The sequence below is a fragment of the Gorilla gorilla genome, chromosome 8, assembly GCF_029281585.2.
Source record: "Gorilla gorilla gorilla isolate KB3781 chromosome 8, NHGRI_mGorGor1-v2.1_pri, whole genome shotgun sequence".
Classification (NCBI taxonomy): Eukaryota; Metazoa; Chordata; class Mammalia; order Primates; family Hominidae; genus Gorilla; species Gorilla gorilla.
Window position 1 is genome coordinate 57,127,264 of NC_073232.2, and position 25,329 is coordinate 57,152,592.

Here is a 25,329-nt window from a genome sequence, read left to right on the forward strand (position 1 = left end):
TAGTAATGACGCACATCGATGATCATCTTTACCCAAGCTTGGGACCAGCGATGTAATGCTGCACAGCTTTCTCAGTGAACCTTCAGAAACCATCAAGATATCAAATACTCTTCACTGCATACCCTTTTATAAATTTGAATTGTGAGCCATGTACGTGTATTACCTATTGAAATAAATACTAAAATTAAAGCTTTAAAATATCTGGATCTTATTTAAATTAAATTTGATTTGTGTTTAAGCACAGACTCACTATTAGAAAAAGCACATTCATGAGCCAGAGTTAACTGAATTCACTTTTAAATAATTAAACCAAAACTTATATCCATTACTAGAGGAAATAACCCACTCGAAATATAAAAATAATCGCTAGTGGAGAAAGCCAGAGTAACTTTATTATCTCTGCTGCCCCTCAATAAAAGGACTCACCTAGTCCCCATCTAAGACCGTCTAATGCACCCATTTTTAGGTACAGAGGGAACCAAATTATTTACCCCAGGAATTTCCCCCAGAAGACAACACTTGCTATTTTGGTCTGAAAACACCAAAAATAATGTTTGTCTAAAAACAATGAGTTTGAAAGTTTTAAAAATAAACCACATAAGCCATCAATATCTCATTTTTTTAGTCTTACTGTTAGCCTTTGTGACAAGCCATGGTTTATAGGTCAGTTTTCCAAATAAATATCCAATATATTCAAAGAATATAACATAGTCCTACATTAAAATAAATGATGTATACTTTGAGGAAAAATACTGTACATAACCCAATGCAACAAAAAAAAACCTGGCTTTCATCAATTACAATGCTGACTGTATTTTGTCTTCTTCAACCATTGGGATTACAGATTCCTAATGCAGTTTGCTTTGATGAGTCACATGTGTAATACAATCACTGACCCTATCCCCACCTAAAATACTGTAACCCATTTTCCCCTCCAAGATCTGACCATAGTCATTTCACAAGAGAAAGAAAAAAAGAACTGATTAAAAGGAAATAGGACAGACAGTGAGTAAGCCATGAACAACTGCCCAAAGAACTGTAAAAAACTGGAAGATTGTTTCCATGTGTTTCCATTAGATAGAGCTGCCATTAGGAGTGGACGGAGAATACTGATAAAGTTATATCCATTCCCGCCTTTTATAAGTGTAGTCAGAGCCTAAGAATAAAAAGTACTATTACAGGATAACTTTGCAAAGTTTTAACACAGAATGGATCCAATGCAAATACATAGTTTAATCTGTAATCCCATCAAACAGGGAATATTAAAAATCACTTTATATATATTTTTAATATACACAGAAGAAAGACCAAGGGTGTACAAATAGTTCTCTTTCAAAGGCAAGATTACAGTTCAGGCACTGTGGCTCATGTCTGTAATCCCAGCACTTTGGGAGGCTGAGGTGGGTGTATCACTGGAGGTCAGAAGTTCAAGACCAGCCTGGTCAACATGGTGAAAGCCCATCTCTACTAAAAACACAAAAATTAACTGGGCATGGTGGCACATGCCTGTAATCCCAGCTACCAGGGAGGCTGAGGCAGGAGAATCACTTGTACCCGGGAGGCAGGGGTTACAGTGAGCCGAGATCACGCCACTGTACTCCAGCCTGGGCAACACAGCAAGACTCTGTCTCAAAAAAACACAAAAAACAAAAACAAAAAGGCAAGATTACAGATTACTTTTTTCTCTTTTTGCATGTCAATTATATACTCATTGTAGACAATTTAGAAATGACTTGTGATTAAAAAAATAGATTTAGTATAAATGACTAGGCAGTTAAATATCTATAGATCAGACTGAGTATCAAAATGTGACAAATAACATCTACAGTCTTAGTAAATTTTTCTACAGAATTATTTTCTCCATTAAAAGGTATTATAGTTTGAACTGTCCTCCAAAAAGTCTTATGTTGAAGTACTAATGCCTGGGACCTCAGAATGTGATATTTGGAAATAGGGTCACTGCAGATGTATAATAATAAGATGAACCCACACCAGAGTAGGGTGGGCTGCTAATCCAATATAATTGGTGTCTTTATTTGGACATAGAGACAGGCAACAGAGAAAATGCCATATGAAGATCAAGGCAGAGATCGAAGTGTTGCTTCCACAAGCCAAGGAACACCAAAGATCACCAGCAAACCATGGGAAGCTAAAGAAAGGCATGGAACAGATTCTCCCTCCCACAGTTAAGCCACCCAGTTTGTGGTATGGGAGCCCTAACAAATACAAAAAGTTTCAAAGTACACCACACAAAGAAATTACACTTTGATCACAGACTTTTTTTTTCCCTAACAATCTCATTTGTGGTGAATAGTGCCTGCAAAATCAATTGTTTTCTCCAAATGTCCCAGCCCCTCCCTCCCCTCTATTGTTGCTATTAGGTAAGACTACATAACTAAGTTTTCTCCCATAGAGTGTGAGAGGAAGTGACAGGTGCCACATTCAGGCCTGGGCATTACAACCATGGCGTGCCTCTCTTCAATATTCTATCTCCCTCACCAACACACAACTGGACATGGTTGTGACCAAGCTTCAACAACGGAGATGAAGGTCATGCTTAGGGACAATCCAGATATGTCTTAGAAGGAGCCTGGGTCACTGAATGACAGCATGGGACACAGCTACCAACCCAGCTGGAAGACTCTCCTTAGAACGTTACATAAGAGAACAAGGAATGACTCTGCTCTTTAAGACACTATATTGTTGGGGTTTTGGGGATTTTTTGCTATAACATCTTAGGCTTTTACATTTTATCCTTTATTGTGTTTGGGAAATAAATCATTTCAAACCCATGCAGCAAAGCAGTGTATAGAAAACTGGGTAGATCTCTGGAAAAAACAGTAACGTTGACTCAATGGAAGAAGTGTATAATAAGCTTAACAACTACTATTACAGCTTCAAATTTGAGATAATATGTTTCACAATCTTATTATCTGTTAAACTGAAATGCAAGCTCTTTATGGAAATATACCAATTCTTATTTTGGAAGATTTTTAAAATTAATTTTATTATTTTCTAATTCGAAAACTTTAATGAGAGCAATTAATTAAATTGAGCAAAATTTAGTATAGTCATTATGATTTTACATATATTTTTATGGTACAAAAAAACATAAAGTTACATATGAAAAGTCTCACACTCCTTCTCAAATCTCTACGTAGGGAGAGGCACTATGAAGCTAGGTAGATATCCTTCCAGGCTTAGAAAAGTTGAGTAGCTGAAGTTTAAACTCAGCTAAAGAGAGGTTTTAACTTTTGTCATGCACACCTCAAAGTAAAAACTAAGAAACATTCCAATCACAAGCCTAGATCCTTCATATTTGCATTATTTTAGAGAGAGAAAAATACGAAGATGCTAGTGAACAGCTATGCAGCCTATTTCTTAAATGCTTCCCCAAATGTCATGTAAAACTAGAATACATGTGACTGCATGCAAGTTCCTGGAGGACAATTCAGTATTTCTCCATTACTTCATTCTACTGTAGATGAACCATAATGTCTACTTCTGTCTAGTCAAAATAGCAAAAAAATGACTCTCTGGAATTTGGGCTGTTTCTAAGTTAGAGATTTTTTGCTGGATGAGTATGCAAATCCTATACGGACACCTATCTATGGAAAAGACACTTCCCATTGAACTAAAGAAACAAATGAGAAGATAAAATGTACTCCCATCTAGTTATTCAGAGACCTCATTAATCTGTGACCAAGAATAGAATCTAGGACTCTAACTCATAGTCTGTGGGACGCACACATGTTCCTGGATTCAAACATGTGTTTCCATTTAAACTGCTGGAATGTATATATGTCTCTGCAAACAGTGAGAAATATTAGCAAATCTAAGAATGAAAGTCCTTTATGATCATATACACCATATTTTGACTCAGCTTTTAAAATGTCTGAAATCACAAAGGTGAAGCATCTGTTTTTTACATCTGTGAGTTAAAGAAGAACAATGAAGAAGACTCCTTCCACTGACAGCATCTATTTTTACCATCAGAGCCAACCCAAGGGAGATCTATGATTTCTGCTATTTGTTTTCTTTTCATTTTTTTTTTCTTTGAGACAGGGTCTTACTCTGTCACCCAGGCTGGAGTGCAGTGGCATGATCATGGCTCACTGCAGTCTCAACTTCCTGGGCTCAGGTGATCCTCTCACCTCAGCCTTCAGAGGAGCTGGAACTACAGGTGCACATCATCACACCTGGCTAATTTGGGTTTTTTGTTTGTTTTTGTAGTAGAGGAGAGATTTCTCCATGTTGCCCAGGCTGAACTATTCTATTCTCTCCTATTCTATTCTATTCTCTTCTCTTCTCTTCTATTCTATTCTAATTTTAGAGACAAAGTCTCACTCTGTTGCCCAGGCTGGAGTGCAGTGGCTCAATCTCAGCTCACTGCAACCTCTGTCTTCCGGGTTCAAGTGATTCTCATGCCTCAGCCTTCCAAGTAACTGGGATTACAGGCATCTGCGACCACACCGGGCTAACTTTTGTATTTTTAGTAGAGACAGGCTTTTGGCCAGGCTGGTCTCAAACTCCTAACCTCAAGTGATCCACCTACCTCAGCCTCCCAAAGCACTAGGATTATAGGCGCACACCACAATGCCCTGCCCCAGGCTGGTCTTCGATTCCTGGACTCCAGTAATCCGATAGCCTCGGCCTCTCAAAGTGGTGGGATTACAGGCATGAGCCACTGCACCCAGCCTATTTGTCTTCTCTTGTCTTATCCTTGTTGCTAAGCCTGCCCCAGCTAAGGCCAGGGCACTTAGAAATGCTCGGGTATTGAGTATAAGTTGGAGATTAACCAATGTCAGATAACACCAAGTCAGGGGGTACAGTACCTAAACTGCATCAGCCTGAGCCTATAAATTTAGCAAAGGATGGAAAACTAGCAGTCTGGCACATTCTATTTGGCCAGTAGAACATTTTAAAATTTGTTTTAATTTAAATATCTTTAGAAAAGCTCCCCCACCATATTCATCATATAGGATAGTGTACCTTACCTTGCACAATAACCCCTTCCTATGTCACATGCCAGCCAAATGAAGTGTGAATGCCACATGAATTGATCCACCTCTGAGCCCTCTTACATTTTGCTTATTTGCCTTTAAGCAAAAATTTCATTAGATTTTCCCTGGAAGGAGCCTTCTTGGAATGGTTAAGTTTCATACAGCATCCCCTCTTTTCCTGGCTAGCTCTGAGTGTTTCCAGCTCCCGTATAGAAACCTGTTCTCCTCCACATGAAGGGGAGTGTTCGGCGGCTTCTAGGGTAGCTGTTAAGTATATTTCCTCTTACTTATCACCATGACAAGAGTAAAAGACAACTTACCTTTTGAAAAAAGTCTTCCCCACTTCTGCCTTTCCCTTCAGCAGCAGCTGTAAATAAAAATGTGCACATTTAAAATACTTTTTCAATGTATGCATTCAAAAAACTTTCGAGCATCAGATATGAGAATGCAAAAGCAAACAAGATGCCAGCCTTGCTCTCCCACAGCTCAGTGCCTGCTAATATGCCTCACTGGGATGCAAAACTGGTAAAGACTAGCACTCCAATCCATCAATTACATGTCTCTAGATCATTTAACACTCTTTTGCTTTGTCTGAAAGACTCACAAACCCCTACACACTTAGATGATGAAAGTGATCTCATCCTTTCATAGTTAAAGAACTATATGAATAAATGCAACTCTCTAAGTAATCAACTGTAGCATTCCAAGCACTTCCTATCTGTGATCAATCCCAGGCACAAGAGGCTGCCTTGTCAGCAGATGGCTCATGTATATGGCCTACTTCTGAGCTGTTTCCATTTTATGCTTTATAAAGTCTATATAATCTACTTGAATTTCAGCTGGCATCATATACTTTTAATTCACTCCTTCATTTGTATATACAAAGAGAGAAAAAAACACACGAGAATTAAACAGTAATGGTGACGGTCACAGCCAACAATAAAATTGCATGTAACATTAATTAAAATATCACTGTATTTTAACATCATTTTTATAGATAAATGGTAGCCTATAAATACAAGACAAACCCATTTCTCAGTCTGTGTTCATAAGTCTTGTGACTATGAACATTTTGTATTCATTTGTTTTGAGGGGTGGGGAATTTGACTAAAAGGAGAGAAGTGATAAAGAGCCAATAGCATCTTGCTTGCAACAGACTCAGACTGCATCTTTCTAAGGCCAAACAGGACTCTGATTCAGGTGTAGGTGGAATAGTGGTTAATGAGAGAAGCCTGGCCAGGACAAAGAAAGGTACTGAAGTGAGAACTACTGGAAATTAAAGTCTGGAAGACCACAGTAAACCAAACACCTGCTAGGTAATACCTCAGCACAGCCATGTTTGTGTGCAGAAGTGCATGTGTGTGTGTGTCCAGAACACTTGTTAAAATGACTAAAGACCCAAGAAATGTGGCAGAGCAATCACTTAAGAATCACATTTGTCACTTAGCAAGTTTTGACAAGCATCTACCATAACTTTGACATTGTTAAGTGAAAGATTCAAAACTTGGGAGGCCGAGGCAGACGGATCACAAGGTCAAGAGATCAAGACCATCCTGGCAAACATAGTGAAACCCTGTCTCTACTAAAAATACAAAAATCAGCTGGTTGTGGTGGTGTGCGCCTGTAGTTCCAGCTACTTGAGAGGCTGAGGCAGGAGAATTGCTTGAACCCGGGAGGCAGAGGTTGCAGTGAGCCGAAATTGCACCACTGCACTCCAGCCTGGCGACAGAGCCAGACTCTCTCAAAAAAAAAGATTCAAAACTTGAGAAATTCTCTCTGCCCTCAAAGAAATAATAAGTATTTACATTCTTTTTTCACCAACTTAAATTTTACAGTTAAATATAAGACATCTTCTCTATTTTTGTAGAAATGTGTATTTTTTACCAACACATTTTTATCCAAACAACAGATTGCTAGAGTACATGTTTCTGGAAATTCCAAGGGCAATCTGAAAAACCATAAAAACAAAGGCTAAAAAGGAATTTAAAAATTGTATTCTAATATGTGGTAGGGCTGAATAATGACTCCCAGCAAAGGTGTTCATGTACTAATCCCTGGAATCTTACACGGCAGAAGAGATTTTGTAGATGTGATTAAGTAAAAAGATAGGAAGATTATATTGAATTAGCCAGATGGGCCCAATGTAATCGTGTCCTTAATGAAAGAAGGAGGGGGCTCAGAGTACAAGAAAGTGATGTAACAATGGAAGCACAAGGAGAGACGGATGCATGACAACAAAGGACAGATCAGAGACGACAAAGATTTGAAGACAGGGGAACAGGCCATGAGCCAAGGAATGTAGGTGACCTCTAAGAGCTGGAAAAGTCAAAGAAATTATCTTTCCCTATGGCCTCTGTAGAGAATACAGCTCTGCTAACACCTTGCTTTCAGCCCAGTGAAAACCACTTCAAATTTCAGACCCAAAAAGTAAGATTTCTGTTGTTTTAAGTTACTACACTGTGGCAACTTGTTACAGCAGCAAAAGCAAACTAACCTATAATGCTAATGTCTTTTTAACTTTTATTTTTGCACAAATTCCACATCATCAATAGGATGAACTGCACCCAGACACTGTGTCACGCCAAGTGTCAGGTTCCAGACCAAGCGGGAGACCAAGGGGAGGGGGTGGATGAATGACGAGCAGCTGAAAGAACACTCGAGGAATCATGGGGAGTTGTGACATGGCTTTATTCTCTCTCTTGGTGTGAGTGAGCCTGGGCGCGAACCGTGGGTGCAAACCTGGGCGCAAGCCATATGTACAGCGTCAGCAGGATAATTATACCTTTTACAGACAATAGTGGCTCCAAGCCAAGCACGAGCTCACATGGGTGATCACCTAATGCACCTCACGTGACGTGGTTATGTAAGGAGTGGAATTGTGTACATGCGCTCCAAACTCCAGACTCACATGCTAGACCGGATGTCTGCCTTGGCCTATTCTTGACCACAGCAGATCCATTTTCCTTACACTCCACCCCCTAGGCCAAGGGAGACATAGGCCTTGGACACACAGGTCCAACACACATGCCTCATACATAGGCTCTGGGCATGCAAGCCAGGCCCCAGACACACAGGTCCGACACAAGACCTTACACATAGGCTCTGGGTACACAGGCCCCAGACACTCAGGCCCAACACATAGGTCTTACATTCCACCCCCTAGGCAGAGGGAGTTTTTCTAGTGGGGACACATGCCCACAGGGTGAAATCCTGGACCCAGAGGCCACAGCAGTAATACAGGGAAAAACAACTCCAGGTTATGATGGGCAACCACCTCATGGTGACATTACACCAACGTTGCTTTGTACATTTAGCCAAGCTTTTATTTCCCTGCCTTTAGGAGCACTGGGGCAGGCAACAACAGGTTACCATTCATCTCTGTACCTGGTCAGAGGAGGTCATCCTTCCTCCCATAGGTTTTGCCACATGGCTTGGCCCTATATGGGCCAGTGACCAACTGGCCACTTCTGTTACTTTTAGGTAGTTAACCACAAGGCTAAGCCTCAATAAACTGCCAAGCTATCGCTGCAGATTACCGTAGGTGTCACCACCTCGGTGATCACCATTCACGCTGCCCTGATTTCAGCCCATTGGCTACTTTGTCCACACCTGGCAACAAACCATATGGCGTCAGTACTAGGGTGAACTGTGACAGCAGTCCAGGCAATAGCAGCACCCCAGCTAGACCCATTCGTATACCATGCTCTATCAGGAATGGAGGGGTGCCTCAGGCCCCATGACCTTATCTTCCACTAGGACTACAAGTCCCAAGACCTCTTGTAACTCTGCTGCTAAGAGACTTGTGTTCAGTGCACTCTGCTGCTCCAAGTAGGCACCACACTTTGCTAAAGTGGATGTCTGTGCTAGCCCATTTCGGGGAGTCATTATCCATGAGTGCATCCATCCCGCTATCAGCTAAGTCATCCGCACGACGACTGTAGCCCATCCTGCCGTACTCTCATGAGCCTGAAGGGCAGCATATGCAGTTACTAACTGCTTCTCTAACAATTAATACTGGAGTGCAGCTCCTTTCCACAGTTGGGACCAAAAGCCTACTGGCATTCTCAAGCGCTCCATGCGCTGCTAAAGGCCCCAGCCAAAACTATCTGTGGTCACATGCACATCCAGCTCAAACAGGTACCCCTGGTCAACTACCCGTAGGGCTTGTGCCTGCTGAATAGCCCACCTGGCTGCCAGGAAGGTGGTCTCAGCCGCACTATCTTAAATCTAGGCAAGGGGAGCATTGTCACTTCTAAATCTGCAAGAGAATCAGAAGTTAGCATAATATCATTAACAAGACCACGACATATGGTTGGGCTATGCATATAGCCCTGCAGCAACACTGTGAAAGTCCACTGTTGCCCTCCCATGAAGGCAAACTGCTCCTGGCTCTCTGGAAAAGAATGCATTGGCCAAGTCCACCACAAAGTGGTACTGTCTCAGTTTTGTCAAGCCCACTGATAGACGGCATGGCTGCCAAGCCATGTGAAATATCCATGCCCAAAACGTTATCTGTGCTGGTGTCTACCAGCACCAGCACTTGCTGTATGTTGGTGGGGTAACAATGGACTGTCAACTCCACATGTGGCCTCCAGTCATCTGGTGTTCCCCTAAGTCGAACCTCAGCCAGTTCCCTCATCATACAGAAAAGGCTTTACACCCCCACCTGGCTGTAGCACATACGGAGTCTTTGAGCTGACGCGCCCAGGTGGGACCAGGTTGTGCAGCAATGTCCTTCTCCCATTGGGACATTTTCTGGAATTGCACCAAGTTAACAGTACTTCATTTGGCTGTTTATCAATTTTCTCTCAGTCAATCCTGGCCAAAACCAAATCAATCCACATCTGTGAGCATGTTACTTGTTGGGGCCCCCTGTTCTCCAGTGGGGGGACCCCTGCAGGCAGGGCATCTTCCCCTTCTTTATGGAGCAGACCCCTCGGTCTCACTAACAGCCTCCTCGGTATCAGAGTGGGGGTCTCCAGCTGAGACGACAGCCCCAGGCCTGCATTGACAGCAGCCTCTAATTCCTTTTCCGAGCTCCGTAGCCTGGCCTCCAGGCACCCTGCCTGCACCTGATGGTCCCCATTTACGGCAGCTTCTAAATCTTTTGCTGAGCTGTGTAGCCAGGCCTCCAGGCACCCAGCCTGCACCTGGAGGGCCCTTACTTCTGCTGCATCCCTCAGGGATTGGGTGTGTACTTTTCATAGTGCATTCAAAAACGCCTATCCAACTCTGCCAGCAAAAGCTCACTCCTTCTCAGGGCTTTGCACTTGCAGCTGCTTCAGCACCTTTTCCATGCTCGTGGGGGACCGATCTACTGCCACCACCTAGGTTTCCACCAGAGCCCATTAAGCAGTACAGTTGCCACTGGGCACCACAACTCATGTTGCAGTCACATGCCCAACCTGGAATCAGTGGGGACCGAAGGCTCACTCTCCTCCGTATCCTGCTGACTATGCCAAGTGTCATGCCAAGTGTTAGGTTCCAGCCCAAGCTGAGGACTGAGGAGTGGGTGGATGAGTGGCGGACAGCTGAAAGAACACTCAAGGAATTGTAGGGGGTTTCAACGTGGCTTTATTCTGTCTCTTGGCACGAACAAGCCGACTGGGGCACAAGCTGCATGTAGTGTCAGCAGGGTAATTATACCTTTTACAGACAATAGTGGCTCTGAGCAAAGCACGAGCTCATGTGGGTGGACACCTAATGTGCCTCATGTGGCGTGGTTACATAATGAGTGGAGTTGTGAGCCTGCACCCCAAACTCGCTGAGTCATGCTGAACTGGATGTCTGCCTCGACTTATTCTTGACTGCGGCACATCCATTTTCCTTACACACTGATGTAGGCCATTTGAATCACACATTTCTACAAATAAATTATCTGTAGTTTGCTCTGCAAACAATGATTTTCATTCTGTAACTTGAAAATATACCAATATTAAAGCTCAATAAAAACATAAAAAGTAAAGTTGAACAAACTTCTAAGCAAACTGGCAAGTATGGGTGGCCCTAGCTAAAGCGAACACCCAGGCAAGATAAAAGGTCAGTGCTCAAACCTAATGAAAAGTGTCTCGGGGGGCACTTAGCCAATTCTTGGCTGTCTTTGTCTAAGGCTAAAAATAGTTTTAAAAGAGCCACCCTCAATGATACCCACTTTCACATGGCAATGAAAGTAGCAGATAAGGACATGGAGATTCAAAAAAATATCTAGTGGCATTGAGGAAACTCTTCTGTGAAAAGAAATTTTTAGAATCAAATATATTTTCAAAGGTCTATCAAGCAAAGTAGATAATTGCCCTTTTTACCACAGGAAATTCCTTCACAACTTAGAATTCATCTGTTGAAATTTCATTATACAACTATATTTATTACAGAAACTTCCTTGAGGAGACTTATTTTGCTCAAGACAAACTCATTCCATCACACTTTGTCATGCCCCTTCATTCCAAGTCCATCAAAACACTAAACACCCTTCACAGAATGGCCCTTCAACCTCCAGATGAATAAAAAGGGAAAGATTTCCTAAGTTAGACCTAAACTGTTATTACCTCTGTTCCAAGGTGAAAAAAATCACTAAAATTTAACCACAAACCTGCACCTTTAGCAAGTTTATTATTTGAGGGAAAACAGCAGGCAAGAAGCCAGAAATGGCAAATTACATTCACTGGCAGCAAAAATCTTTGGACTTTTTTATTCCAAGTGTTTGTGTGCAAGAAATTCTAAATCTGAGCCTGATTTTACCTCAATTCTGATGTATCCATTTCCCAAGCCCATAAATACCTTGGTAAAAGACCCTGATGAGTTGTTGGTTAGATCATGGTCTCAGGTGCAAACGGTGTTGAGTCCCAATCATTAGCCCTTCCTAGGGAGAAGCATACTCATTTCACTCCCAGGATGCCAGGTCACCTGAAGGACTTTCACTGACCCCAAGCAGACAAAGCTACCAAAGGCCATGAGAGCCTATTAAGAGAGTGACATTTCACTAAAAGTCTTCTCCTCTTCCCCCAAACACGGATTCTTCTGAGCCCAAATTTGAGAGTCTACTTCTCCCACTTAGTCTGCATTCATTAGTATCAAAATATAAAGTCTTTCCAAGAAGTGAGAGACTGGGGAAAAGGGTACCACTGAAGAACATTTTTCTCAATATAAAATTAGGCATTTAAAATGCTCATTTAAAAAAAATAAATAAAATAAAATGCTCATTTTACAGACCCAGAAAAGCTGACACTTTCATTCTGCAAATACTTAGGACTTAGGTTCGATGCTAATGAATCAAAATAGGCAAGGCCCTACCTTCATTCAAATTACAACCCCGACCTGTAAAATATTCAAAGCAACCTAACTGGTGAGATTAAGCCAAAGTTAAAATTCAGTTCTCCTAGCAACTTTCCCAGAGTTTTTCACAGTCACAATTCTACCCAAATTAAACTTATTATAAATTTAATTTAGCAATTCTCATTCTAGACAATGCACTAAAAACTTAATCATTTCACTCCTAACCCAACACTGGAGCTGGACTGCTACCGTTAGATCTGAAGAACAAAGGGCACTTATATGGAGACCATTAGAGAGCTGGATTGGAAGAAAAAAAAATATATGAGATATGATAATATATTGACTCAAATCATTTCCTTTTCATTATATTTGGAGGGCAAAATGGAGCCTGTGAAATGAGCCAAACCATACTTTATGTCATGGTATTGCTTGACCTTTAAAGTTTGATTACACTCTGTGGTAAAATACTTCTATTGAGTCTTTGCAATCTTAGACACTGATACTCCTTCATCTTTTTTATTCCACAGTGACATGAGCACAGATATAATGATTTAGCAGGTTTTCCTTAAACTGTCTTTACAATATAACGTCTGCCTGATGTTCCAAAGTTTATTCGCTTGGATGTAAAAACCCTGGATTATTCCTGCCAATGAAAGCAATTGTCTTTATTTTCATGACACAGAACTCCGGGAATAAATTACTTCAATACTACTGAAACGTGGCTGGCTGAATGTGCAGGTAAAGCATTTCATATTTTAAGCTGAACAATTCATTTTTTATGTTTATTATAATTTCTCCAATGCTTTGCCATATTTTATTTCATATTTTTGCTTCACAAGAAATATGGGATGGCAAAAGCCACTGCCAATAAAAACAGCAAAAGTTGAAACAGGTGTAAACTATTACAATCCCCCCAAACTACAGAGCAAGTCCAGTTAATGACTGAATTAAATGGGAGGGGGGGAGCTTGACTTTAAATTCTTCCTGGGGCACATGGAAACTTCTGTTTAAATATCCTTTTCATTTTGAAATGCTTTTCTATTATAACATCTGATGCTTTATGGAGCCAACTCTAAAAACACAAGGACTATGTTCTTCATATTTATAACATAGTATGAAACATCTTTAAACATTACCTTGATAGACAATGGGGTTTCTTCCCCTTTGGAATTTGAGCAAGAAAATACCAAGTTCAAATTATAAAATTAATTGAGATATAATTCTTCAAATCTGTAAAGAATCAGGGCATTCCTCTCCATCTTTTTTTTTTTTTAACACAACTCAACACATTTGCAACTAAGAGGGCTGCTGTGCTTTTCGGTCACCTGAAAGATAAACAATTATTCAGGTAGCCTGATTCTTGTGCAAAAATATTTTACACAAAATTTAAAACATTCCCTTATTGTATCAATTTAATCCATATGCTAAAAGAGCTATGCCATATATTTTAATCTGTATATTAACTGCTTCCAGAAAACTGTATGTTAACTGTTTCCCTGACAACCCAGCCAATCCAAGTGAAAGAGGGATCAGCACAAAAGATGTAGAAGATGCAGTTTCTATATATTCCCAGAGAAACTTTTTATGTTCATGAATTATACCTTGTACTTTGGAATGGCATGCAAAGCTCTGAGAGCCAACTGAGAAAAGAGTAGTCATTAGGTTCATTCTTAAAGTTTCTTCCACTTCTGAATTAAAATCATAGTCATCATTAAAATACTCTAACCAACTGAAGAACACTTCTAACTTTAAATTTCAACAGTGAAAAGTATCATCTGAATGCTGTATCTCATAAGTGTGAGAATTTTCAGACCCTATCTTTTCCCTCTCTAATTACCAGTCTTCACTGTGAACAATTCAAATTCACCTGCCTGTAAAAAATTAAATAAATAGGGCTGTTGAGAAAAATTAAGAATAGACAAAAATAAATATAATTTTTCTCTTAACAGTGGCTGGATTAAGGATGGCTTTCTTCTTCACTTTAATATTTTTTCTTAAATATTGTTTTATTTTTGCAGTTAAATTCCCATGGTCAAAAATGCAATCTTAACTTGGTTTTTTAAAGTATAAAACAGAATGTACAGGCTGGGCACAGTGGCTCACACCTGCAATCCCAGCACTTTGGGAGGCCGAGGTGGGAGGATCACCTGAGGTCAGGAGTTTGAGACCAGCCTACGCAACATGGTGAAACCCCGTCTCCACTAAAAATACAAAATAATAATAATAATAATAATAATAATCTGGGAGTGGTAGTGCATGCCTGTAATCCCAGCTACTTGGGAGGCTGAGACAGGAGAATCTCTTGAACCTGGGAGGCGGAGGTTGCAGTGAGCCAAAATCATGACACTGTACTCCAGCCCGGGCAACAGTGCGAGATTCTGTCTCAAAAAAAAAAAAAGAATGTACAGAATGACTTAAATTCTGTATAAAAGTCTGTACGTGTACATATACAGACACAAATATAAACATACATGTATTTAGATATATGGATACACAGTGAATGTGTTAGAAAAAAGACTGAAAGGATAAATACCAAAATATTAATAACACTTGTTATTTGAGTGGTAGAATTCTTGGGTCTGTTTATCATTTTTTCTTTGTATTTTTCAGCATACCTTTAAATAGCTTGAATTGCTTTTTAATTAGAAAACATTCAGGTAAAAATTATTTTTAAATCTTCCTTCCTATTTGAGAATGAACCAAGGTTTCACCATTACTGGTCTGTCACAGCATTATTTTCAGCCCACAGTGTATAAGGCAATCATTGGCAAAAGTACGAAAATCAAATGTAGATATAAGCTGCCTAAGGAGACACAATGACTAATGCAATATCAGAGATGGATAATGGGCAATCAATAACATCATGCCAGGTATACATCTTAGGCTTTAACCAACCTAGTACTTTCTAGAATGAAACACTGATTTTGTGCAGCTCTCAGTGGAGAAGCTTTAATCATTTAGGCCTATAGTAGAATCTTCACAGCTGAAAACAGTAAACAATCTAGTATTTGGAAAACCTCTGTGAGTTATACCCAAACTTAATAGCTAGCCAAAGAAGACAGAAATAGACACCCTCCAAAATGTGTGAACCGCAAAAAGAAAAATGTATATGCATACATTTCCAATTCTAGGCTGTTTAAAAACAAAACCCACTTTCACTGAAAGGTCACATCAAATGAAACATGAAATAAAACAGAAATTTATCCCATTATAAAAGGGCTCTATGGCTCAGAATAAAAAAAAAAGAGAGAGATAGATTATCCATGGCAATTTGGGACAAGAGGATGGGCCAATAATTGAACCATCCAAGACATCCTTTGAGACTGTGTTTTAAAATTTCATTTCCCACAAAATATTTTAACAGAATAAGAATTAGAAAGATTATGATGGAGGTTAGGGGGAGGATTCCTAATCTGTCTAACAGTGGGGACCACTGCTGCTCCATAAGACTCTGCAGATTACACACACTTCTCAAAATGTGGATTGCAAGGGATTTTTTCACATGTAAAATCTTTTTCCTGCCAATATTCCAATGCCAGGAACAATCTAAGACAGTGCTGACCCTGCCACACTCAGGGCACAACAGAAAGCAAGCAAAGGCCAGCATTCTCTCATCTAGGGGATTTTAGTTTCAGAAAGCATCTGTTGCTATCAAATGTAGGGAAATACATATTCCCAAAAATTTGAGAACATCTACATTACTCACTGCTTTAAGCAACTTTTAACTTGAACTCTTTCAGTAACTCTTGCTAAGGGTTTATTTGAACTTCAAATTTATTGGCCTGACGATGAAGACTTCCTGGTGGACTGATGACCCTAACATATGTCAATGGAATTTCAGTCCAACTGATTAACAGAAACGTTGGTCATGTCCAACGCCTTGCTTTCAGACGCTATTTCTTCTTATATAAGCAATCCCTGAAGCATCGTTTAGTCTGGCCTGAGGTCATAACACTATTTGAAGACTTTGGGTATTTACACAATTTCAATGTTTTTTAGAAAAACAACCCTAACCCTTTACCAAAATCTAAACAATGTTCATAGTTTAATGGAATTAGGAATACCTAATACACCACAGTGAGCTTAGGCTGATCTTCCTATAGAGCTACGCCATCCAATATGACAGCCACTGGCCACATGTGCCTCGTGAACACTGAAAGTGTGACTAGTCTGAATTCACATATGCTGTGGTATAAAATGCAAACAGGATTTTGAAAACGTAGTAAAAAAAGAATGTAAAAAATCTTAATAATGTTTTGATTACATGTTGAAATGATGTTACTTTTATATATTGGGTTAAACAAAGAAATATTATAAGACTAATCTTACCTGTTTTGTTTCACTCTTCTTAATGTGGCAATAAAACATAAAACTACATTTGTGGTTCACATATTTCCATTGTACAGCACCGCTATAGGGAATAATAACTAACTTTGCTGTTATCCAAGGAGGATTGAAAAGTTTCAAGTAGAGCACACAGCTACAGGCTATGAGGAACTGAAAACAAAGAGTATTTCCAAATAGTAAGAGTCAGTAGCTTGAAATCAAAGTTCTATCTGTTTTAACCTCCTGGGAACATTTTGCAGGAGGAAGGAAAAGGTTGACTGGTACTTTTAGGGATGGAGGGAAGGTTAAAAGAATTAGAGCAGTTTGAATAAAATATGTAACATTAATAATCATTTCCTTAATATCCAGCTTTGGCCCAGCCCAAAGCCATGAAAGTATTTAAGAGTTTATGTGGATGGTTATTTAATGGAATGAAGTTTATATTTCTTTTGTATTTGTAATAACATGGCAATGGTGCAAGCCAACTTGTTTTAAATCAGAACCAAATGTGTTCCAGGCATGTTTAAAGTTCAGGTTATATGCAGAAATCCATGACCAGGCAGTCTGTTTTGCTATTTTCTCCACCAAAACTGGAAGTTGACGGAGGGCAAAGAAGAGACATGCCTGCTTTCATCAGGGCTGCTTATTCATCTTTATGCTAAAATACTCACGTATTTATTTATTTATTTATACAAATTTATTTAGCAACAAGGCACAGAGAGAGGAGATAAAAGTTATGGAACCAGAAAAGTCTAGGTTCAAATCTAGGTTTGCCATTTACCAGCGGCATAACTCTGGGCAAATTCTTCAATCTCCTTCAAGCTCTGTTTTACCCCTGAAATATGCAAAGCAGCACCCTGTAAGCATTTAATAAATGGAAGCCTTCTACTTTGACCTCTAAGGACATATAGTTGTGTAATAAAAACGACAAGACTAAAACATTACAGAAGAGTCACAGATGATTAAGCACAGGAATTCAAAGAATAACTACTGTAGAGACCTTTGAACTGATTATTTAATGTAGAATTTAGACATGACGACATGGGGAAAGGGAATTCTGGGCAGAGACAATGCTGTGAATACTCATGAATGTCTGATTCCAAAACTCGTTTTCTTTTTTCAATGCCTCAGAGCACTTGAAATAGCACCTGTGCCTAGAAGGAGCCAGATGGTACAGGCCAGGGGAGGAAGGGGAGCTCTCCAGTGATGGTGAAAGGGAAAGGGAATCCCGTAAGCTGGCGAACACTTTCTTCACCAGGGGAGGTCCCACTCTTCAGACAGGTGTTCCAAAATAGGTGGTTTTGGGGCAGTGGAGGCAGGAGAGGTAGGGAGTAGTTTTATGGTTGTTATAGAATGGGGGAGGAAGAGGGGGTAGTGATACAGACATTTAGTGTCCAGGGCCCAGAACACCTACAAAGGGGTTGTATAATACTAGGAGTATAATACCAGTGATACCCATATATTGTTTCTTTTAGGAAATGTCCTTTCTTCAGTAAATGATCTTCTAAATAGTACATATCTACGCTACTGCTTCAGTGTCAGTGACTTAGATTTGCTCAAGTCCCATACATTACCATGAAAACCAGGAAGGACAGCTATTTCCTCAGAGTTCAAGATTGCTCTTAGGTTCTCCACATGTCCAGTTCTAGGGCATCATATTCCAATTCAGGTGCACAGCTGATGCAATGCTCTACCTGTTATGGACTGTACTATCATAAGACAGTCATGTAGCAGTTATTCACTATGAAATGTATCAGCATACGAGGTCATTCCCTTGCTGGTGAGGACCAGTCAACAAATCACACCAAAGCAGAAAGAGTTTTACTGCCTTAATCCAAAATATAAGCAAAAGCAAAACAAAATAACAGAAGGAAGAGATTGAGAAGGAGATGAGGAAATGACAAAGAGAAGAAAGTGAGGGAGGCCGATGGGGAAGAGTAAGGGAGGAGTGGGAAAGAGAATGGGGAGGAGGAGAAGGGGAAGGGGGACGAAAAGGACAGGAGGGAGAGAGCAAGGGAAAGAGAAGAGAGGAGAAGGAGGATAAAGGAGGTGGAGAAGATGAGGAAGGATAGGCTGGGAAATGGGGAAAGAGAATGGAGGATGGGATAATTTTTTAACTTACAATTGATATTAGAAAGATAAGAAAAAGTAATGCACCCATCCCAAAAGAAAAAACAGTAGCATGACAGTTTTATTTATTTATTTATTTATTTTGAGACAGAGTTTCGCTCTTGTTGCCCAGGCTGGAGTGCAATGGCGCAATCTCGGCTCACTGCAACCTCCGCCTCCTGGGTTCAAGGGATTGTCCTGCCTCAGCCTCCCGAGTAGCTGGGATTACAGGCATGCACCACCACACTCGGCTAATTTTGTATTTTTAATAGAGACAGGGTTTCTCCATGTTGGTCAGGCTGGTCGCAAACTCCCAACCGCAGCTGATCCACCCACCTTGGCCTCCCAAAGTGCTGGGATTACAGGCGTGAGCCACCGCGCCAGGCCGACAGTTTTAAAAGAGAAACATTTAGAGAACAAAAATATCACAATCTTATCCAAGATTTGAAACATTTTAAAAATTCTCCCAGAAAGAACAAGACATACATAAAATATAGGAGGAAATAGCTTTTTAAAAAATCCAAGACCAACTAACCGAATTTCCAGAAAAAGAAAACAGACTATAAAATGTATTTTTAATCAAAGAAATATACTAGAAAATGTCCAGAACCAAAAAACATAAGGTTCCATATTAGTAGAGCTAATTCAGTTTGTAACTGAATGAAAGAAAAAATACTCAAAGCATATGCTTCTGAAATTTCACATTTGAAATAAAAATATCTTAAAACCTTCCAGAGAGACAAAAACAAGTCACAGGCGATTAGAATAGTGTCAGAATTCTCATTCAAGCCATGAGATGGTATATGACAAGACAGTAAAGCTTTAAATTCTAGGGAAAATTTATTTTATTTATTTATTTATTATTATACTTTAAGTTTTAGGGTACATGTGCACAATGTGCAGGTTAGTTACATATGTATACATGTGCCATGCTGGTGCGCTGCACCCACTAACTCGTCATCTAGCACTAGGTATATCTCCCAATGCTATCCCTCCCCCCTTCCCCCACCCCAGGGAAAAATTATTTTCAACCCAAAATTCTTTACCTGGCTAAACCCTCAATTAAGTAGAAGGATATGGTGTAATTTTCAGGCACGCTAAGTTGCAAGGGGAAAAAAATAACCTCCCTACTACTTGGATTCCATATATTAGTAGGGGTTGTATGTATCAAATTGAATAAATTAGCCAAGAAACTGAGACTTTCCCTTATATAATTAACTGGGGATTGAATATAGAAAAGAGGAGAAATTCCCAGGATGGGAGCAAATTCCATGATGACAGCTGTGAAGCCAGGCCAGAAGGCAAATAGTAAAGGATGAAGCAGGCCAACAGCCTTCAAAGAGGAAAGTTGTCAGGGAAAAAAAAAACTGATTAATTATCTGAAATCTTAACCATGTGGAAAATTGTTCTGAGAGGATTAGACAGTGTAGAAAGAATTTGTGATAGGTATAAAAAATATTAAACCCAAGGGGGAAGAAAAGAACAAGGCAATTACCAACTCCAGGAAAAACAAAATTCTGAAAAAAAAGGAAAAGAAATGTTTGTATATTAGTTGGCTTGTGAGGAAACAACAACACAGATGATAGAGAGTCAGCGCTCCACATTCCCTGGGTTCCATGTCTGTGAATTCAACCAATTGTAGATCAAAAATATTCAACAGAAAATTGTGTCTATACTAAACAAATACAGCCTTTTTTGACATTATTCTCTAAACAATACAGTATAACAACTATTTGCATATCATTTACATTGTATCAGGTATTGTAAGTAGAGATTAAAGTGTACAGAGGATATGCATAGGTTATATCCAAATATTATCCCATTTTATGTCAGGGCCTTGAGCATCAGGTTTTGGTATCCACAGGAGGTCCTGGAACAAATCCCCCATAGATACCAAAGGACAAATAAAATATACACACTGAATATTGATTAAGCTAAAACTTGTCATTAAACTTTATTGGGAAAAACAGAGGAGGAAAAAAGTAGAGAACTAAATCCTTTCTACCACAAAAGAATACAACAGCCAATGGCTAAAGGTAATGAATTGGGAGAATGCAATAAATAGATTTCGAAAATGAAGAATCAGCAAGAAACAGCTCAAGGAATAAAAAGCAGCTACATCTAGGGAACAGAGTATGTTTTGTGGGGAAGGATATTGTGTTTTCATCATAAGTCTCTTTATACTATTTCATTTTTAAACTATGCGTATATATTACGTGACGATTTTTAATATTCTAGGCTATTTTAGCTTAGTACTCACACCACAAAGAGAATACAAAGGACAAGTGTGATAATGTAGCCTAGACCATTTGCTCTGGTCTAAATGTTTTGCCTTCAAAGTCATACGCTGAAATGCTAACCCCCAAGGTGATGCTATTAGGAGGTGGGGCCCTTGGGAAGTCATTAGGTCATGAGGGCGGTACCCTCAAAATGGGATTAGCACCCTTATAAGAGAGAACATAGATAGGTGCCTCTTGCCTTCCACCACGTGAGGACACAAATAGAAGGCACTGTCTCTGAATCAGAAAGTCGGGCCTCAAAGGACACCAAATCTGCCAGCACCTTGATCATGAACTTCCCAGTCTCCAGAAATGTGAGAAATAAATTTCTGTTTATAAGCTATCCAGTATATGGTATTCTGCTATAGCAGCCCAAACAGACTAAGACACCATTCCAACTATGTTTTCTAAATACATAAAAGCATGAACTAATATTCATTCAGGATTTGTAAAGATGGAAATTATGCTTTTGCTTAATTTTATTTTATTTTTTCCCCCGCTCTGTTACCCAGGCTGGAGTGCAGCGGCGTGATCTCAGCTCACTGCAAGCTCTGCCTCCCGGGTTCACGCCATTCTCCTGCCTCAGCCTCCCGAGTAGCTGGGACTACAGGCGCCCGCCACCACTCCTGGCTAATTTTTTTGTATTTTTAGTAGAGATGGGGTTGGATCAGGATGGTCTTGATCTCCTGACCTCGTGATCCACTCGCCTCGGCCTCCCAAAGTGCTGGGATTACAGGCATGAGCCACCATGCCCAGCCGCTTAATTTTTTTTGCTCATGACCTAATAGTATTTATATTTACATTTTATTTTTTAAACATTATGGTTAAATTTGAGTTGTCTAAATATCAAACACACTATAAGACAACAATGTGTTTATCACTGTGGCCCTCAATACAGCAGTAGCAAGTCTCAGGAGCTCTACTGCCCCACCTCTCCCCAGTGGGACCGGGCACACAATACTAGGACTATCAGAGGATAATTAAGTGAACCATCCATGTGGCAAAAATCTGGAGGGCTCTATTGCTTTGAAGTCTTCTTGGAAGTGCAGAATTAGTCAGAAAGCAGAAGCAAAGAAAGGCCAAACAACTGGAAAGGCAGTGAGTAGATGAAGCATTCAAAAAAGAAGAGGGACCCCCTTGCACATAACAGAAATATAGATCTGAACTTATTTGAAGACCGTTATGAAAAACTCCACAGGCCTAACTAATATTGGCAATACTTATTATGTACTTAATTACCTATTAAGTATTAAATTACTCATTAATCACTTAAGTACCAAATGAGTAACTAGTTGCCCACTTTTCTATTGACTTCCTTTATGATTTTAGAAATTGAACGAACAGAATGTTATTGGCCTCCCACTCCTGATAATAACTATTATGGAAGATTGGCATTTTCACTGCAAGTAGAATTCCACCTCCATCAATGTATATTCTATATAATTTCACCCTTCCCACAAAATTGACCTGTGAACTACCAAATGGATAATTAATCTGCATGATCCTTCCATCTTTTAACTTGCTAATACATTTAACTATACCACAAAATGTATATTTTTTCATTGGACACACTGACTAACTCAGTGTATCAACTATTATACTCTACAGTGGACTGATGGCATACCAACTTACTTGAAGATACATAGAGGTAGTGGGGTGCTCACGAGAAAAATCAAGTTCTTATGCCCCATCCACAGATCCCACTGAATTTTAATCTTTCTGGGATCCCAGGAATCTGCACTTTTGCAAGCATGCAGGTAAATTTTACACACAGGTAAGTCTCAAGCATTGTGACACCACTGGAATCACATGGTGAAATCAATACTACTTATTTCCAAACCATCAGTCAAGTTGGCCTCCTATAATCCTAACTAGTTGTACTCATTACCATCTATCCCATATTTAACTTAACCCCAGGATTACAGAGAAATGTGAGGAAACAATTCTCTCTTTTAATTATTCTAAGGCAAGTAAGAGGTTCAAATTTGCTCTCAGTGTTTAGCACAACTCATTATGACCTAAAAGAGCTGTTTTTCAAGGTGAAATGAAGGATGGTAGAAGCAGTCACTGATAGACATTTTAACATTAAAATATTCTAAACTTGATCTATTAAATGCCTTTTGAGCCCTAAGACTGTCTCATACTGCACCTCATTAAAAGAGGCCTGAAGTGCTAAAGTAAATCAGCAGGTGTCCAGTGGAACTGGAGGATTTTCTTTACTCAAGAAGACCAAGTCTATAATCTAGAGGTTTATGGAGTAAGTGTGGACATGCAAACAAAGGCAGCAAGGGTCATCATTCAGAAGGGATCTGGTCTATGATCCCAATGGGTCCTGTTTTAACCTTCTGTAAAATATAGCTTTGCATAATCAAGTTACTACAAATCAAAGTATTCTCATTTAGAAGGCCTAGGGAAACATTTAGGGGAGTTAGGGAAGTTCTTATTTCTTAAACTCAGCAATTAGCTGCTGATAAATCACACACCTACTTTTATGAAATTAAGCAGATCCCCTTCTCTCAAGACATTTAGTTTGAAAAAAGATAGATGCTTTGAGGGCTAAGCCATCAGTTTTCATCTCTGAAAAGAATCATTTGTTTTTGTTAAAGCTGGTCTAAATCTAACATCTGATTATAATTTATTCCATTTAAAGTCCTTGGTTTCTTAACATGAATTCATTTTTCATCAGTAGGCAGCAAACCACCTTTAAATATGGTTTTCATTTCAAACAATGCTTGAAGAGTAATTTTTAGGTAATAGTCTTTGGCCTAGCATAAAAGTTATAACATAATGTTACCTCGATTTCCTTTCAAAAAATATCTGCGTACATTTATGATGCAAACACAGTGGTCATACTCTAAGCCATAACTTTATTCTTATTCCCAGAATTGTAACTTTGGTTAAGGAGTCAAATTCTATCTTAATTAAAATGAATCTGCTACAATTGCATAGTGGTCCTATAAGTATTTATTATCTTGAACAGTTCTATCTTCTCAGCTGCTTTTCCTACTTTGTTTACTTTGGAAAGCTTAAACTCATTTTTCTTCTTAAATTCAAGAAACTTAAATGTTTCAGGCCTCATTTACTCACCAGTCTCAAAATATTCAACTCCTTCTAAAAAGGTAATAAAAGTTTATTCTCTTTAACAGTTGGCAATGCTCTATCAAGTTCTGGATCTTCATGGCTGAGACACCTATCCTGAAATATACAATGTAAACATTCTCTAGAATATCTAATTTTGCTAAATCTGCTTAGATTAATTCGAGAAAGATTTGAAAATAAATTTTTGATCTTCAATTCAAGATACAACCCTTGAATCCCTCCTTTTTTAAATGGTGTATTTTCCCAGGTAACTTAAAGATTTTACCTCAGTTGAAGATTGTATAATTTATATAATTATAACCCTGAGATTCAGTAATATCATAAGCACTAGTAATGATGTAGTGTTTCTACAATGGCAGAAGTGTAAATTCACACAACCATTTTGAAGAATAATTTGGTTTATATAAAGAATAACTATAGTTTCCATGTACTTGATCCAGTAATTCTATTTTTCTAGGAGTCTAGGTCTTAAAAATATAATCCAACTAAGAAGAGAAAGAAGAAAAACTATTGCCACAAACATGTCATCTTAGTAATACATATAATAAGCAAAAACAAGGAAAAACCAATATGGGAATTAAGCAAATTTAGATATAGACACTTTTTCAAACATTTTAAGGTCATTTGAACAGATGATTTGGATTTGCAAAACTCTTTGAAGCAATAAGGAAAAATGATTATGATAAACTGCATAAAAAAGAAAATAAGGCATGATTTTTAAGTGGATTATAAAATTACATGTGAAACATGATTGTAACTATTGTTCTTTAAATAAACACATAAAAACTAGGAACATTCATCACAAGATCAAAATGTGTATGCCAGGGAAGAATATGATTATATTAAATTTTCTTTATTTTCCAAATTTTATTGGGTTTTATATATATATATATATATAATTTTTAAAATGACTGCCTAAAAAGTATGTATACACATAAATACCCAAGTAAAAACTAGTGAAGTGTTCTTATCAAGTCTAATTCTATTTTAAATTATCCATTTGTGAGAAAAAAAGGATTCTAGTTGACCCTTAAACAACACAGGGGTTGGGTCAGCAACCACCTTTGGAAGTAGAAAATCCACGTACAACTTTTCACTCCCCTAAAACTTAGCTACTAGTACCCTACTACTGACTGGAAGCCTTACAGATAGCATAAACAGCTGATTAAAACATATTTTGTATGTTACATGTATTATATATTGTATTATTAAAATACAGTAAGCTAGAGAAAATATTATTA

The 25,329-nt window shown here is 38.9% G+C and overlaps 1 protein-coding gene across 6 annotated transcripts in view; it reads right to left on the reverse strand.

Annotated features, from left to right (window-relative positions):
* Nucleotides 1–25,329, reverse strand: part of BICC1 (BicC family RNA binding protein 1) — a 318,362-nt gene that overhangs the window by 205,210 nt on the left and 87,823 nt on the right. For 4 of the 6 annotated variants that reach the window (XM_004049442.5, XM_055354104.2, XM_063710076.1 and 1 more), the window contains exon 2: nt 5,324–5,370. The exons of the other annotated variants lie outside the window; for them this stretch is intronic. In XM_004049442.5, the coding sequence (XP_004049490.2) occupies nt 5,324–5,370 (47 nt within the window). The remainder of the gene's footprint in view (nt 1–5,323; nt 5,371–25,329) is intronic. 6 annotated transcript variants of the gene reach the window in all.